The 12,977-nt window shown below is 37.9% G+C and overlaps 1 protein-coding gene across 2 annotated transcripts; it reads right to left on the reverse strand.

Moving 5' to 3' along the window:
- Positions 1-732: 732 nt before the first annotated feature.
- Positions 733-10,378, reverse strand: LOC311295265 (interferon-induced very large GTPase 1-like). 2 transcript variants are annotated; one of them, XM_084416546.1, is made up of 5 exons: positions 10,313-10,378; positions 10,133-10,225; positions 9,427-10,038; positions 7,880-7,947; positions 733-5,727 (listed from the first exon to the last, which is right to left on the reverse strand). In XM_084416546.1, exons 2-5 carry the CDS (start codon positions 10,134-10,136, stop codon positions 1,000-1,002), a joined length of 5,412 nt encoding a protein of 1,803 aa, XP_084272672.1. In that variant the 5' UTR covers positions 10,137-10,225; positions 10,313-10,378; the 3' UTR covers positions 733-999. The 2 variants fall into 2 exon arrangements, with proteins under 2 accessions (XP_084272672.1, XP_084272671.1); XM_084416545.1 differs by having other exon boundaries at positions 10,133-10,347.
- Positions 10,379-12,977: the final 2,599 nt, after the last annotated feature.

The following is a 12,977-nucleotide window of genomic DNA, read 5'->3' on the forward strand; positions in this document are numbered from 1 at the left end:
TTTTTCTTTTTCTTTTTTAAAGGAATTGTAGAGGTTAAACAAAAGATTGTTTTTGTTTGTTATGTTGGCCTTGTCTGCCCCTGACGCTAAACCCCTTTGGAAATAAACGTACTTTTTAATGTAAATTGTAGGGTTAGTGATGTCACTAACCCGGGAGGAATGTTGTGTAGTCCCTACCAGCCGTTTGTTGCAGTCTTTAAAAAACGATTTCTTTAAAAGCTAATATCTCCCTTTGCTTTGAACTTTGAGCGTTGTAACTTTGCAGATGTTGTTTATACTCAAACAGCAACATTACACACTAACTAAAGTTAGAATACTGAAATCATAATCAACCACCCCTTTAAACAAGATAAATGGTGTAAGCCTAATTTCACGATAAGAGTCATCAAATCAACACATTTTCTATATTGTGTAAAAATCACAGGTAAGTGATACTATTGATTAAATCGTTTACTTTTATTTAAGTTAATTTGCACATATAAATTAATATACAACGGTGACCAAATTACATTCTAGAACAATTCTCATACACTGATGGCACTTTATCAAGTCATTGAACTCTTCACTGTCCCAGTGCGCACTGCAGACATGAACTGTTATTATTTTAGTTTTGTTACCATTTACTCAATAATGTTCTTAGCTTCTGTTATACTCAGTACAGCTTAAATATTTATCAATTTCCTGAGGAAGTTTCCATATTCTAAATACGAGAACACAATATTAGATATAGTCACCCACCTATATTTTATTCAGTCATAAAATACAAAACTCTTATTAATTAACAAACATTAATATTTTTGGTTTAATCTTTGATAATAGCTTAATAGCTAACATAATTATTTCTGAACTACTTTCTACTGTAAGTGTCATATTGAATGTAATTTATAGGAAGAAAAAACCCTAGAAGATTATAGACAGGAAAAAACTAAATTTCAGAAGCTCATTTCAAACTGTGGTCAATGAATTAGAGACCTACACATGACTCATTTTCATTTGTCATTAGATGTAATCATCCAAACTCTCGATGGCTTGCTCTTTTGAGTATTGGCTCCATCCGTATGAAATGTCATCCCACCTGTGGAATGTTTTCTCAAAGTATTCTTCCAGATCTTTCTGAAATCTGCACACAAACCACTTCCAGTATGGCAGCTCAGAGAAGTCAGGGGTGATGCTCCACTCTGCATAAACATTTCCTGCATTTCTGTATTCTCTACATGGAATCCACTGACCTGTATAGAACATTTTACCAGTTCTCACTAATGTTGTGCAAAAATCTGCACTGAGACACTCTGTTTCCTCATAACAACATCCAGTGAGTCCATCCACTCGATGGAAAGGAACGCTGTGATCTCCAGTATGGTTTTCTACAGTGTTGGTGCAAGTGGCTGCACAGAACGGACACTGAACCCAGCAGCACTGACTGAGATGATCAGTCAGAATCTCATCTGGTCTGTCCTTGTGTTCCAGATTTTCTGGAAATGTCTCTTTGCTGAATTTATTTTGAATTTCAGATGATACTGAACCAAGTTCTTCACTTATCACATCTTCTAGAAGATTGAAATCATCAACACCATCATGACTTACTCCGCTGAGGTCCTTTACAGAGAATATCAGCACATCTGAGAGCTGCAGTGTGAAGTGATTCAGCCACTTCTGAACATCTCCGCTGGTCGTGTTGACCAGTGTAGTTGCTCTGTGAGCCGCTGCCATGATCTTCTGCTGCAGGAGTTTAATGTTCTCCTTCATCTTAGGCCGAACACTGCCTCTGAAGTTATCAGTTATGTACCGATTGACTTCATCTTTGATGAAACTCTTGAAGTGATCTTTGGGATTGTAAATGTAGGTAATGTATTTGTCAAAATCCTCCCCTTCGGCCAGAGTCTTTAGGATGTGTTTCTCTAGTTTAGATCTGTTTCCATTTAACGATTCACAGTTTGTTTTAATTTCATCAGTCAAATGTCCGGCAATGTCTTTGTAGACACTCTTTTGAATGGGCTCTTTCAGTTTCTGACAGATGATCTCACCAAAAATGGCAGCTGATGTTGCACCTTGACAGTATTTCTGGAAAATACTGTAGTATTCTTTGCTCTTCTTTTCAAAGTAGAAAACAGGATCGTTGGCTTCCCTAAACATTGTATGCTGGTCAGTGATTAACTTTTTTTCTCTCTTAGAGATGGAAATGACCAAATCCATGTAAAATTCCTTCGTAAACACAAAGTTCCTGGAACCTTGCTCATAATCTTCTACTCTGGCTTTGATATAATCTGCGAGTTCTTGAATGTAGGTTTTGTTGTAGCCCATCTTAGCAATGTTATACGACATGATTGTTTTGTCTGCTTGCTCAGCAATCTCATTGACTAGGGTTCTAATTTGGGTTTCAACCTGAAACTTCTGTTTAGCTGATCTAAAGGCAGTCGTAGCATTTCCTTTAATTCTACTGGATTTCTTTAACTGTATATAATCTGAATAACGCTTCACAGTGAAAACATCCCTGCTCTTCTTCCAGGCGTTTACAGGGACACTTTCATAGTTGCTGAGAAGTTGTTTCATGTCTTTTAATACATCAATGTTTTTGATGGGAGGAGTTTCTGTGGTAATATTCTTGACACACTCTTTCCAAAACTTTCCAAACTCTTTTTTCAGGATTGTTTCATCATTTGCTTTGTCTTTGAGTTTTATTGCAAGTTCTTTGCTCTTTTCCAAGAGAGTATTTTCATAACGTGTCCTCTGAGCATCAATCTTTTTCTTCATACCTCGCTGCAGAAGAATCTCATTTAGTTTCCTCTTTGTTTCTCTCACAATGTTCTCCTGAAGCTCTTTGATTTTGATGTCAAATGATGCTTTCCATTGTATCAGTATATCTTTATCTTTGTCTTTCTCAAAGAATTCTGACATTGATGTTTCTACTTCTTGACTTTTCACTTTTAGTTTTCCTTGAAGATCACTTTCTGAAACCTCATTCATTGTTTCATTTTCTATGTTGTTGTAGAGTTTGTTCTCTATTTCCAGCATGGTTCTACGAAGACTCCAAGACCACTTGCTGTATTCTGTCTCCAGTTTACGGTATGTTGCGATTTCTAGAGCATTTCTGAAGCTGAACACAAATCGTTCATTCAATAAAGCCTCCCAGAGGTCCTTAATACGAACTTTTAGTTGTGTCAGCTCTAACCCATCTGATTTTGAGGCATGGCCAAAAAATGTTGTCTTTAGCTCTTGGATGTTTTCACAGTAGGATGGGTTTGGTGGTGCCATTGGTGGGCTGCCCTCCCAGAGCTGTGCAAAATATTTCACATCCTTCTGTATATCAAACGTGATGATATCATTGAAACATTCTGCAACATAGACTTCATCTTTAGCAGCGAGTTTGGTCATCTTATCCAGCGTCTCCTGCAGCCGCCTCCTTCCCTCCATGTTCTTCTCTCCAGCTGTGATGTCTGAAACGTTCTGATGCACAAACATGCAGCTGGGATTCAGTTTGACCTTCTTCATCCTCATGAAGGCCTGAACAACAATCTGAAGAATGTCTTGTAGCTCGGATGGACTTTCTCCAAAGATATTGATCAGTGTCATATTACCAAGACCAACAACAAATGTGGCCATTTCATTGTCCTGATGTCTTGTTGACCTTCCAGACAGTTCTAGAGCACGAAGTCCCTCAGTATCAACAACCAGAATATAGTCAAACTTCAGCTTTTCTTTCATCTTCATCTCCTCTGACACTCTGATCAGCTGCATGAAAGCTCCTCTGGTGCACCTGCCAGCGCTGACAGCAAACTGCAGTCCAAACATGGCGTTCAGCATAGTGGATTTCCCTGAGCTCTGAATCCCTAAAACTGACAGCACAAAGACTCTCTTGTCTCCCAGTTTCTTGATGAGTTCATGTAGAACAGCAGTAACCCAGACCACAGGAACATGAGCAGCATCTCCATCCATCAGCTCCAGAGGAAATCCAGAGATCATCATCTCTGCGGCAAGACTCGAGAGAGAAGAGAAATTACATGGTAGTCCTTCCTTGTTCTTATTCACTGATTGACATGATTCATAGATCTGACCGATTTCCCTCAGGATGTGCTCCAATCCAAAGGTTGCAGCTTGAAGTTCTTTTGATATTCTATCAAGTTCTGCATGTTCATTGGTCATCTGTTGCTCAGCTCTGACTTTTGACCATTTTTCATTATACTTGTAATGTAGAGCAGAAAGGTCAGCTGAGGTATATTCATCCAAGAGAATTGTGAGCCATTTCAGAAAAAACGTCTTCTCATTTGGAGATTGTGAATTAATTTTTGTAATAAACAAATTCATGAACTCACCAATGTTCAGCACATGTTGCTGTTCACGGATTTTCTTCATTTCTTGTTTCTGTTTTATCTCCATGTCGATTTCATTCCCCTGAGATCGATGTAGTTCTTTGTTTTTTTCACACCACTGATGCCACAGTTTCCCCTGACAGGGCAGAAATAATTCTTTGATTTCTGTCAGACCTTTTTTCTCCAGTAAACCCATCATCTGCTGGGCTGCTTCTTTCCCTCTTCTGCAGTCATTGTCATGATCCTCATCTACTCTGATACCTGAGTGTTTGGACACATCTTCAAGTCTGAAAATAAAATATGGTTCTGATGATGAGGATGAGAGACATTGATCTATTGTTTGAATGAGTTCTTCAGATACATCTGATTGATTTCTGTTATTAAGTCCAATTTTGTATTTCCCTTTCCTTATTTTAGTTACACTATATTCATCCTCAGTACAAAGACAAATGAGTGGCTTTCTGTCCTTGTACAGCTCTTGGATCTGTACTCCACTCTTGTCATTCTTGTCAAGTCGTGGTAGGATAACAACATTGACCGAGGACATTTCAGTGAGGATCTGCAGCTGTTTCTCGTTGGCTCCTGCATCACCGTGAAGGTTACAGAACGCAACACATTGAGTAAATTTATCTGTGTCTTTCCCAGAAGGGCAGTACCAGGCGATCTCCACCACTCCATCCATCAGTACTCTGGTTCTGCTGCTGCCTGGACAGTTCCTGTGGAAGAACGTGTTGTGTTTCTCGTTGATCAGACTGTTCATCAGCTGAGATTTGGATAAGGACAATGAGCCAAACTTGAAGAAAGACACCATAGGTGTTTCTGCCTTCCAGACTGGCTGGATTTTACTGATGATTTCATTGTTGATATCTTTCATCTTCCAGCTCTTGTTGATTTGTCTGAATGTCCAGAGAGGAAACTCAATCTCTTGTGTGAATGGATCAGGAAAAAGCAGAGGCAGAGCGTACTGACACTGAGACAGTTTAGTCACCACCAACTGCTTCAGGAAACCATCAGCATGATGAAACACGGCCATCTGGACATCCATCGGGTGAATAGCATCTTTTCTGTTGGTTTCTTCAAGAAACCTAGATGTTTCACTGAATATATCGACATCACCCTCATCTTCAGATAAATCATTGTTTTTTTGTTGTCTGACATGCTGCTTATCTATAGTTTTAATGTATCTTGCTCTGTAGTTCATCATCAGTAGTTTTTGTAGGAAAGTCTGAATAAGGTCCTCCTCAGAACAAGGCTCATGGGACTGTAATGAATATTTAGTTAGTTGAAGAACATCTGCAGCTCTTAGTTTAAAGGGATGCCTTTTATCAGGATGAAGCCTGTGAAATAGATGCTCTACTTTATCCCTCCTTCTGTTTCCTTTTTCATCCAATCTTGCACCATCTATTGATCGCTTCTCTCCCTGAAAAATATACAGCAGAAGGCAGTTAGCTTAAAACAATTTACAATTAACTGAAATAAGGATGAACCTTTCCCATCAAGTAATAGCCGTCATTTCACCATCCAGGTTAACTATAGACCCGATATAGTCCGGCTATGAGTAACCCACCTCTAGCCAAAATAACCTTGAATTTGGTTACATGTCGTTTTTGCCAAAATAACTTGCGAGATGCAGGGACGGCTTGTCAATAGAGGGTGCTGGGGCACCGCCCCCATCAAAATTTCAGAAATATACATGTATACAAAAATGATATAAAAATGAAATAGAAATAAAATAGTTTACTCATACGATGTGCCGGCTGGTAGTAAGAGCCTCAGCATTTAATAAAAACTTTAATCGGTTAACTATTTTCTATGTTTCTCAATATGTTTCATGCGGTTTCATGGGCGAGGAACGCCGGACAAATGGATGTCTATCTGAGTCCTTAAATTTTCGGGCAGCATGTGACCTGAAGCTGGTCTTTAATTGGTTTCTTAAAGATTCTCCTCCGGACGCAGGTCGCTGCGTCCCTGGCAAATCAGAATTGGATACATGTTATTTTATCCAATACGATTGGTTCTCATCACCTGTCATTCAACGTTATGCTCTTGGCCACTTCTGCGAGTGCGCAGGCGACACCGCCAGTCCGACTCCACCAAAACCTTGCTAGGCTGATCACTTTCGTAGAGATAATGGCAGCAGTTAAACCAAATTCTGTCACTGATTTACAAAAAAACCCTTTCACAAGGCGTTCGCTGGAAGAAAAAAAAAGGATAAAGGATCTCGGACCGGACCAACCCGATTTACAAATCCAGCAGTGGGCCAGTGACAGAGGACGAAGCTACCGTGAAAGGATTGAAGCAGAGGTGAGTTTGTTATAGAAATCAGAAACAATAATGGGCTGTGTTTGGAAGGCTATTAGACGTCTTTTAAATGCAAAATTGCTTGCTGGGTTGGATCTTAGTAACCTTCATGCTCCTTAGCAAACTGTGTACACATGATTAGCTGTCTTTGGAAAGTAGTGCACATGACAGATCAAATGTGTAAAACCATATATTTAAAGGACAAGTTCGGTATTTTACACTTAAAGCCCTGTTTACAGATCGTTTCTGATGAAATAGAACGGTTAAGATAAAAATTTGGACACATGCTGCTGTCCCGAGAATTTTAGGTTTATTTCGCTTTCCCCAAAACCTCTAGAATGGGTGCATAGGTGCACTCGAACATATCCTTCCTAAAACGCATTAAACTTTCGTTTACAAAGAGATGAAACTCACCGAGTGGTCAGGGGTGTTCACTGATATGCTCACACAAAAATCGCTGCAAAATATGCTTTCCAACAGGTGTTTTACCATTCGTTGTAAAACTGTGGACCTATTTTTCCAAACGTCTCACACCCGTAGATTCTTCCGTTGAGAGCTTGAATAATAGACACTCCAGCCCAGTTGGTGGCGATAATGCACCTTTGCCAATTGCAAGCAAACCGCTGGCATTTCATTGAATACACAGAAGAAGAAGCAGAAGAAGAAGCGGCGGAGTAATACCGTACCTCACACAGCTCTTTCAAGAAAAGTCAATGGAGTTGGACAAAAACTACGATAAAACCTGTTGGAAAGCATCTTTTGCAGCGATTTTTGTATGAGCATATCAGTGAACACCCCTGACCACTCGGTGAGTTTCATCTCTTTGTAAACGAAAGTTTAATGCGTTTTAGGAAGGATATGTTCGAGTGCACCTATGCACCCATTCTGTAGGTGGGGGGGGAAAGCGAAATAAACCTAAAATTCTCGGGACAGTTCTATTTCATCAGAAACGATCTGTAAACAGGGCTTTAGTGTAAAATACCGAACTTGTCCTTTAAGATTTATATGTTAGTGTTTTTATAAAAGCAAAATATCTGAAAGGTTTGCTGAGAAAATGTGACAAAAATACTCAATAAAAATATGACTCTTTGCAGTACAGTTATCAGTAAATGTATAAATAACTCCAAAACCATAAAAGGTAGAGGGAAACTATGATAAGGAAGGAATGATAATAATAAGGAACCACATTCTGTAAGCTGTATGTCTACATTCATGGCATTCTTTCTAACTCCCTGCTCCTGTTCTATTTTGTACACTAACTTGTTACTTACCCCATGTCTCTCTCTTGTCTCTGTTGTCGAGGCGTAGTCCGTACTCTTTTCAATAATTGTGGTTTGATCTTGTGACAGAACAGAAAAGGTGACAGAAATATCAAAATAGAACTGACATTTTTTGTTAAAGTTAAAGCAAATCCGTGCTCTAAAAAGAAACAATAACACATCCTTCTTTTGTTGAAGACTGATATGACTACAGTTTTCTTAATCTCAAGTAAATAATTTTGAACTTAAAAAAAAGAAATTGTAGTGTAATTTAGGTGTCACTTTTTGAGTTTGTATTTTGATCTGTTTCTCTGTTCTGTTCGTGTTTGAGTTTCTTTGTTAATCTTCCAGGCTGTTAATTAGTTCTCCTCTGTTCTCTCCCTGTTTGTTTCTATGGTTTGTTATAGAGTGTGTTAGTTCTGTTCAGGTGTGTTTCAAATAATTATCTAGATAGTTTATCGCTTTGTCTGCTGTGTATATAAGCCCTCAGCTTGAGTTAGTCTTTGTTCCGGTATTAGTCGTGTAAAGTTGTTGTGTAGTGCTTTCTACTGTAAAGTCCTGCATTTTGGCGTGTTAAAATAAATCTTGATTCCTGCTTCCTGCAAGTGACCGAACTACACAGCGTAACATTAAGTTAGACTTATAGTCTCAATTTAACAAAACATAACACAAACATATTTGAGCAGTATCTTTTTTGTTGTAGCCTTTTTTGGTTTAATTATCTCCAAGCGTTTTCTGTTTCATGAGTTCACATCTACATATAATTATTACGGTAAAGGTTATGCATATTTGGCGTGCTGTCCGGGTGGAGGGCTCCGAGCTCGGAATTTCTGCCCGAACCCAGAGTACTTTTCACTGTGCAACATGTTCGTCTGGTCAAGTCTGTTAATTGATTTTGAAAGTTTTTGGTTTTCTTTGTTTTTGATTTTCTTTGTTTTTATTTCATTAAAAGCTGCATTTAGCTTCTGAATCTCAGCTCGACTGATTATCTGTTACAAGTAGTAAATCATGAATAGAAATGTGTGAGTCAGGGGCAAATAAACATATCAGAACACCAACATAACGTCAATGAAACTAAGGCCCCGTTTACACGATGGGAAAACGCAGATATTTCCCTGCGTTTTGGCCTGTCATTTACACGAAAACGCTGTTTTTATCCAAGAAAACGATTATTTCTAAAAACTCCGGCCAAAGTGGAGATTTCTGAAAACGCCGGTTATGTGTTGCCGTGTCAACTGGGAGAAACAGGGTTTTAGGTTCTCAAACGCCACATTATGCGCCAGAAAATGCTTACGTCATGAACCTCATGCCATGTCTGCTCGATTTTGAGGATTCTGATTGGCTTGCATGGCTTTATCCTTCTCCCTACACTGCTGCCCATAGGTTTGGCATAGTTATGATGGCGCTCGACGGCATATTTATGTGGGTTGATGTAAACGACAACTTATTTGAAAACGATGTTGTGTGCATGATGTTATTTTTGAAAACGGAGGGGGGGAAATATTCGTTTCTCTAAATACCCGGCTATGTGTAAATGTGGCCCAAATCTGTGTTCTTACCACTTTGATATGTCCTGTCTTGCACATCTTCTCTCTTTCTTAACGCAGTGTTGTACATCTCACTAGTGTAGCACTGCTGGTTATTGTCAATAAACAGATGCTCAATCCTGTCCATCAGGTCTCTCATCTCTGACTGTTTGGTCATGTTCTTGCTGCAGGTATGATATCTTCCACCGCATTTCTTCAGCAGCCGCTCCAGAGCAGAGTTTTTCTTCAGATCGTCTATTATAGAGTCAGACTCTTCTTCGCTCTCATAGGTGAAGAGAATCATCACAAACTGAAGAACTCGGTCACCAAATACTCTCTGAAGCCACTCAATACCCATCTTATCAGCATCTGTTAGCTGACCCAATCGCACAACGAAGATGAAGGAGATTATTTTATTTTCACTCACTAGTTGACCAGTGAGGGGATCCAGGTCAAGTGCAGTCTCATGTAAGCCAATCATGTTGATCACTGAGACACGACGTCCTGATATCTTCATCTGCAAAGGAACGATCCAGGATATTTCTACATCTCCAATATCTGCTTGTATTTCTCCAAGTAGAATATTGTCATGTTGAAACTGGACTGCCGCAGAGCTTCCAAATAACAAAATGGTCAGATTGGGATCTAGAATAAACAGAAGAGCCAATTCTCAGATTCAAAAAATCTCAACAAATCTCATTCAGTAATGTGAATAATCATATATTTTTGGTTTTCTTACCCATACTGCTGAGCAATGGATCAACAGAGTCAGACAGTCAATGTGCTCTTCAAGTTTGGAGATGCTCCTTTATTCTACACGCTCTTCATTATCCTGATTGAAAAATATAGTGTAAATTAGTTTTCATAATTTTAAGTGTGCATGAGCATGTGTATATAACATTATTTGATTTCTAAATACTTCATATTTAGCTTGTGTTCACCATCTGAGTGATGTATGAGTATCAAGTCAAAACTAAAGAGACTTGAACTCTTCCTGTAAGCAGATGCAAATATAGGTTTAGATCCAGTCTAACAGGATTTGCAGTTTACAAAAAACATAGTCTGATTTCTAGTAAATCACATGGTATCTTTTTTTAGAACATCTGACTATGTAAGTTATTTAAACCCCCGCCGGTCATGAGCCGGGTTTGATCTTTCATTCTTTCCTGTCTTGTTTTAATTCCTCACTCTGCACGTGCGCTCATGCTCAGCTGTTTGCCATCACAATCACTTATTGGTTTACACCTGTTTCTCCTCTCCCTGATTTATCTGCTAATTATGCCTGCCCCATATGAAAAAAACCTGCATGGTTCATATACAGCAACCATATATCTTCCTTACTTAAATCAGCCAGAATTACCTTCTGTGTTTCATATAAGGCCAATATATGTCCTATACAAAATCAGACCGATTATGGCCACTTTCATACTAAATAGCACACATACAACTTGTAGGGGATTTTTGCGTTATATATGAATACTGTTAAAAGACTTATATGAGTTTTACATGACAAAAGTGTGCAAATGTGTATGGTATTAGTAGAAATATATAAAACTCATATAAAATTCATATATAAATCATTTAAAGTTCTTATATTGAATCATATGCTAGTCAAATTAAAGTCATATAGAATTTATACACATTTTGTGTCATTTGTTTATGTGTTTCATACAGATTTCATCTGATTCACTTATATGCAGTTGGCAAATTTTTAAAGGGATACTCCACTTTAAAATGAAAATTCTGTCATCATATACTCACCCTCATGTTGTTTCAATCCTTTATGAATTTCTTTCTTCTGCTGAACAGAAAGTAAGATATTTAGAAGAATATCAGTAACCAGACAGTTTCTGGTCTCATTGACTTTTTTTCCTACTATGGAAGTCAATGGGACCAGAAACTGTCTGGTTACTGATATTCTTCTAAATATCTTCCTTTCTGTTCAGCAGAAGAATTCATACAGGATTGAAACAACATGAGGGTGAATATATGATGACAGAATTTTCATTTTAAAGTGGAGTATCCCTTTAAATTGTACACAGTGCAGAAGCCGGTTCGAGGATTACTAGCAGTCAGAATATCACTGACCTTTATGAAGACTGTTCATTTTCCTACAGGATTTGAAAGAGCAGTTATAAAGCAATGACATTGTAAGACCGTGCATTTACATTAATTGTGAACTGTCTGGGCCTGTTGTTTGTGAACAAATCATAACATATTATTGCAAATGAACAAAGTTGAGTCAAATATGTTTCTAGAACAGTGATTAAAATGTTGAAAATTGGCAGGAATATGCTTTTGTATATGAACTCTGGTGGTGATTCACTCAAAAAACTTTTAATATTATTTACTCATTTTTTTTTGGTGAAACATTTTTACACTTAGAATATTGATTAGATTTTTAAGCAGTGAAATAAATTACATACACTGTATTAACTGAGTAAATGTAAGTAAAACTAATTAAATAGATCTGAGTAACTGCATTTGGTACATTAACAAATAAAATTGAGTAGAAATAATTTGGGGAGAACATTTAAAAACAATTATTTATGAGTAATATTAACTGTGTTTATATGCCAGTAATATTAACTTTTTTATTTCCTCTAAACCTTTGTAAAAAATATTCCATACAACCACCGGTATAACTACATGACATTGGCCTTTATTGTCGATGAGTAGCCTACAGCAATACAGCATATTTTATAATCTTTTTAACACGTATACAATTTTTAAACTCATGTAAGAAACATTTTCGAAGTAAAAAGTAAACATTTAGGCCTAAACATTAAAGTAATTCAAGTGTAATCAACCGGTCTGTTATCCAGTATCCACCGGATCAGCGCTGGTTCCCATCCCGGAGATGGACTCGCCTCTGCGGGGAAACTTCTAACTTTACACCGCCGTCCTGCGTCACTCACAGCCGAAAGATGCTGCGACGCGACTGACTCCATAACCTGCCAATAAACAAACAGTGCACAGTTCTGAGGACATTTTATCATCCAAATTAGTTATATTCATTATCTTTAGGAATATAGTCGTGTGTTTATGCAAGGCGTTACAATCATGCGAAAAGGCAGACGCGAGCCGACACTCGGTGAGTAACATTGCGTCTCTGTATGTTCTTTCGCATTAAATAAAATGATTTAAAGCACATTAATGATTATACAGATCAAATAAAACATGCACACACCTGAATTTCACAGAGGAAATGCACCAATTCTGCGCCGCTGAGAAGAGGAGAGGAGAACTCTCTGAAGACTGAAGAGAATTCAAACAGCGCGCGCTCACTCAACCGCTGAGCTGTGGTCTCGTCACGTCAGAGTGGAGGGGGGAGGGGGGAGGTGCGCGCATTGTTTTAATAGGCCTATTGAGTAAACTTAATTTCTTATGCGTGTTAAATATTAATAATATTGATTTTATTTAAGTAATATTTGTGGTTCTTGAAACAGATCATTTTAATTATCCATTCTCAAATATGGTGATGGAAATTTCACAAATATATTAGCTCAGTGTATTTTAAATAAATAATTGGTTAGTCAAATACTAAATTATTTTAGTGAAAAACTTCAAACTTAAATATAACT

This window comes from Rutilus rutilus (genome assembly GCF_951802725.1).
Source record: "Rutilus rutilus genome assembly, chromosome: 8".
Lineage (NCBI taxonomy): Eukaryota > Metazoa > Chordata > Actinopteri > Cypriniformes > Leuciscidae > Rutilus > Rutilus rutilus.

What these genes read in the sequence shown, in the direction of transcription:
- LOC311295265 (XM_084416546.1), bottom strand. An exon ending in AGACAGGACATATCAAAGTG is followed by an intron (nt 7,948 to 9,426) that starts GTAAGAACACAG and finishes TTCTGTCACAAG; the next exon opens with ATCAAACCACAATTATTGAA. An exon ending in AGACAAGAGAGAGACATGGG is followed by an intron (nt 5,728 to 7,879) that starts GTAAGTAACAAG and finishes TATATTTTTCAG; the next exon opens with GGAGAGAAGCGATCAATAGA.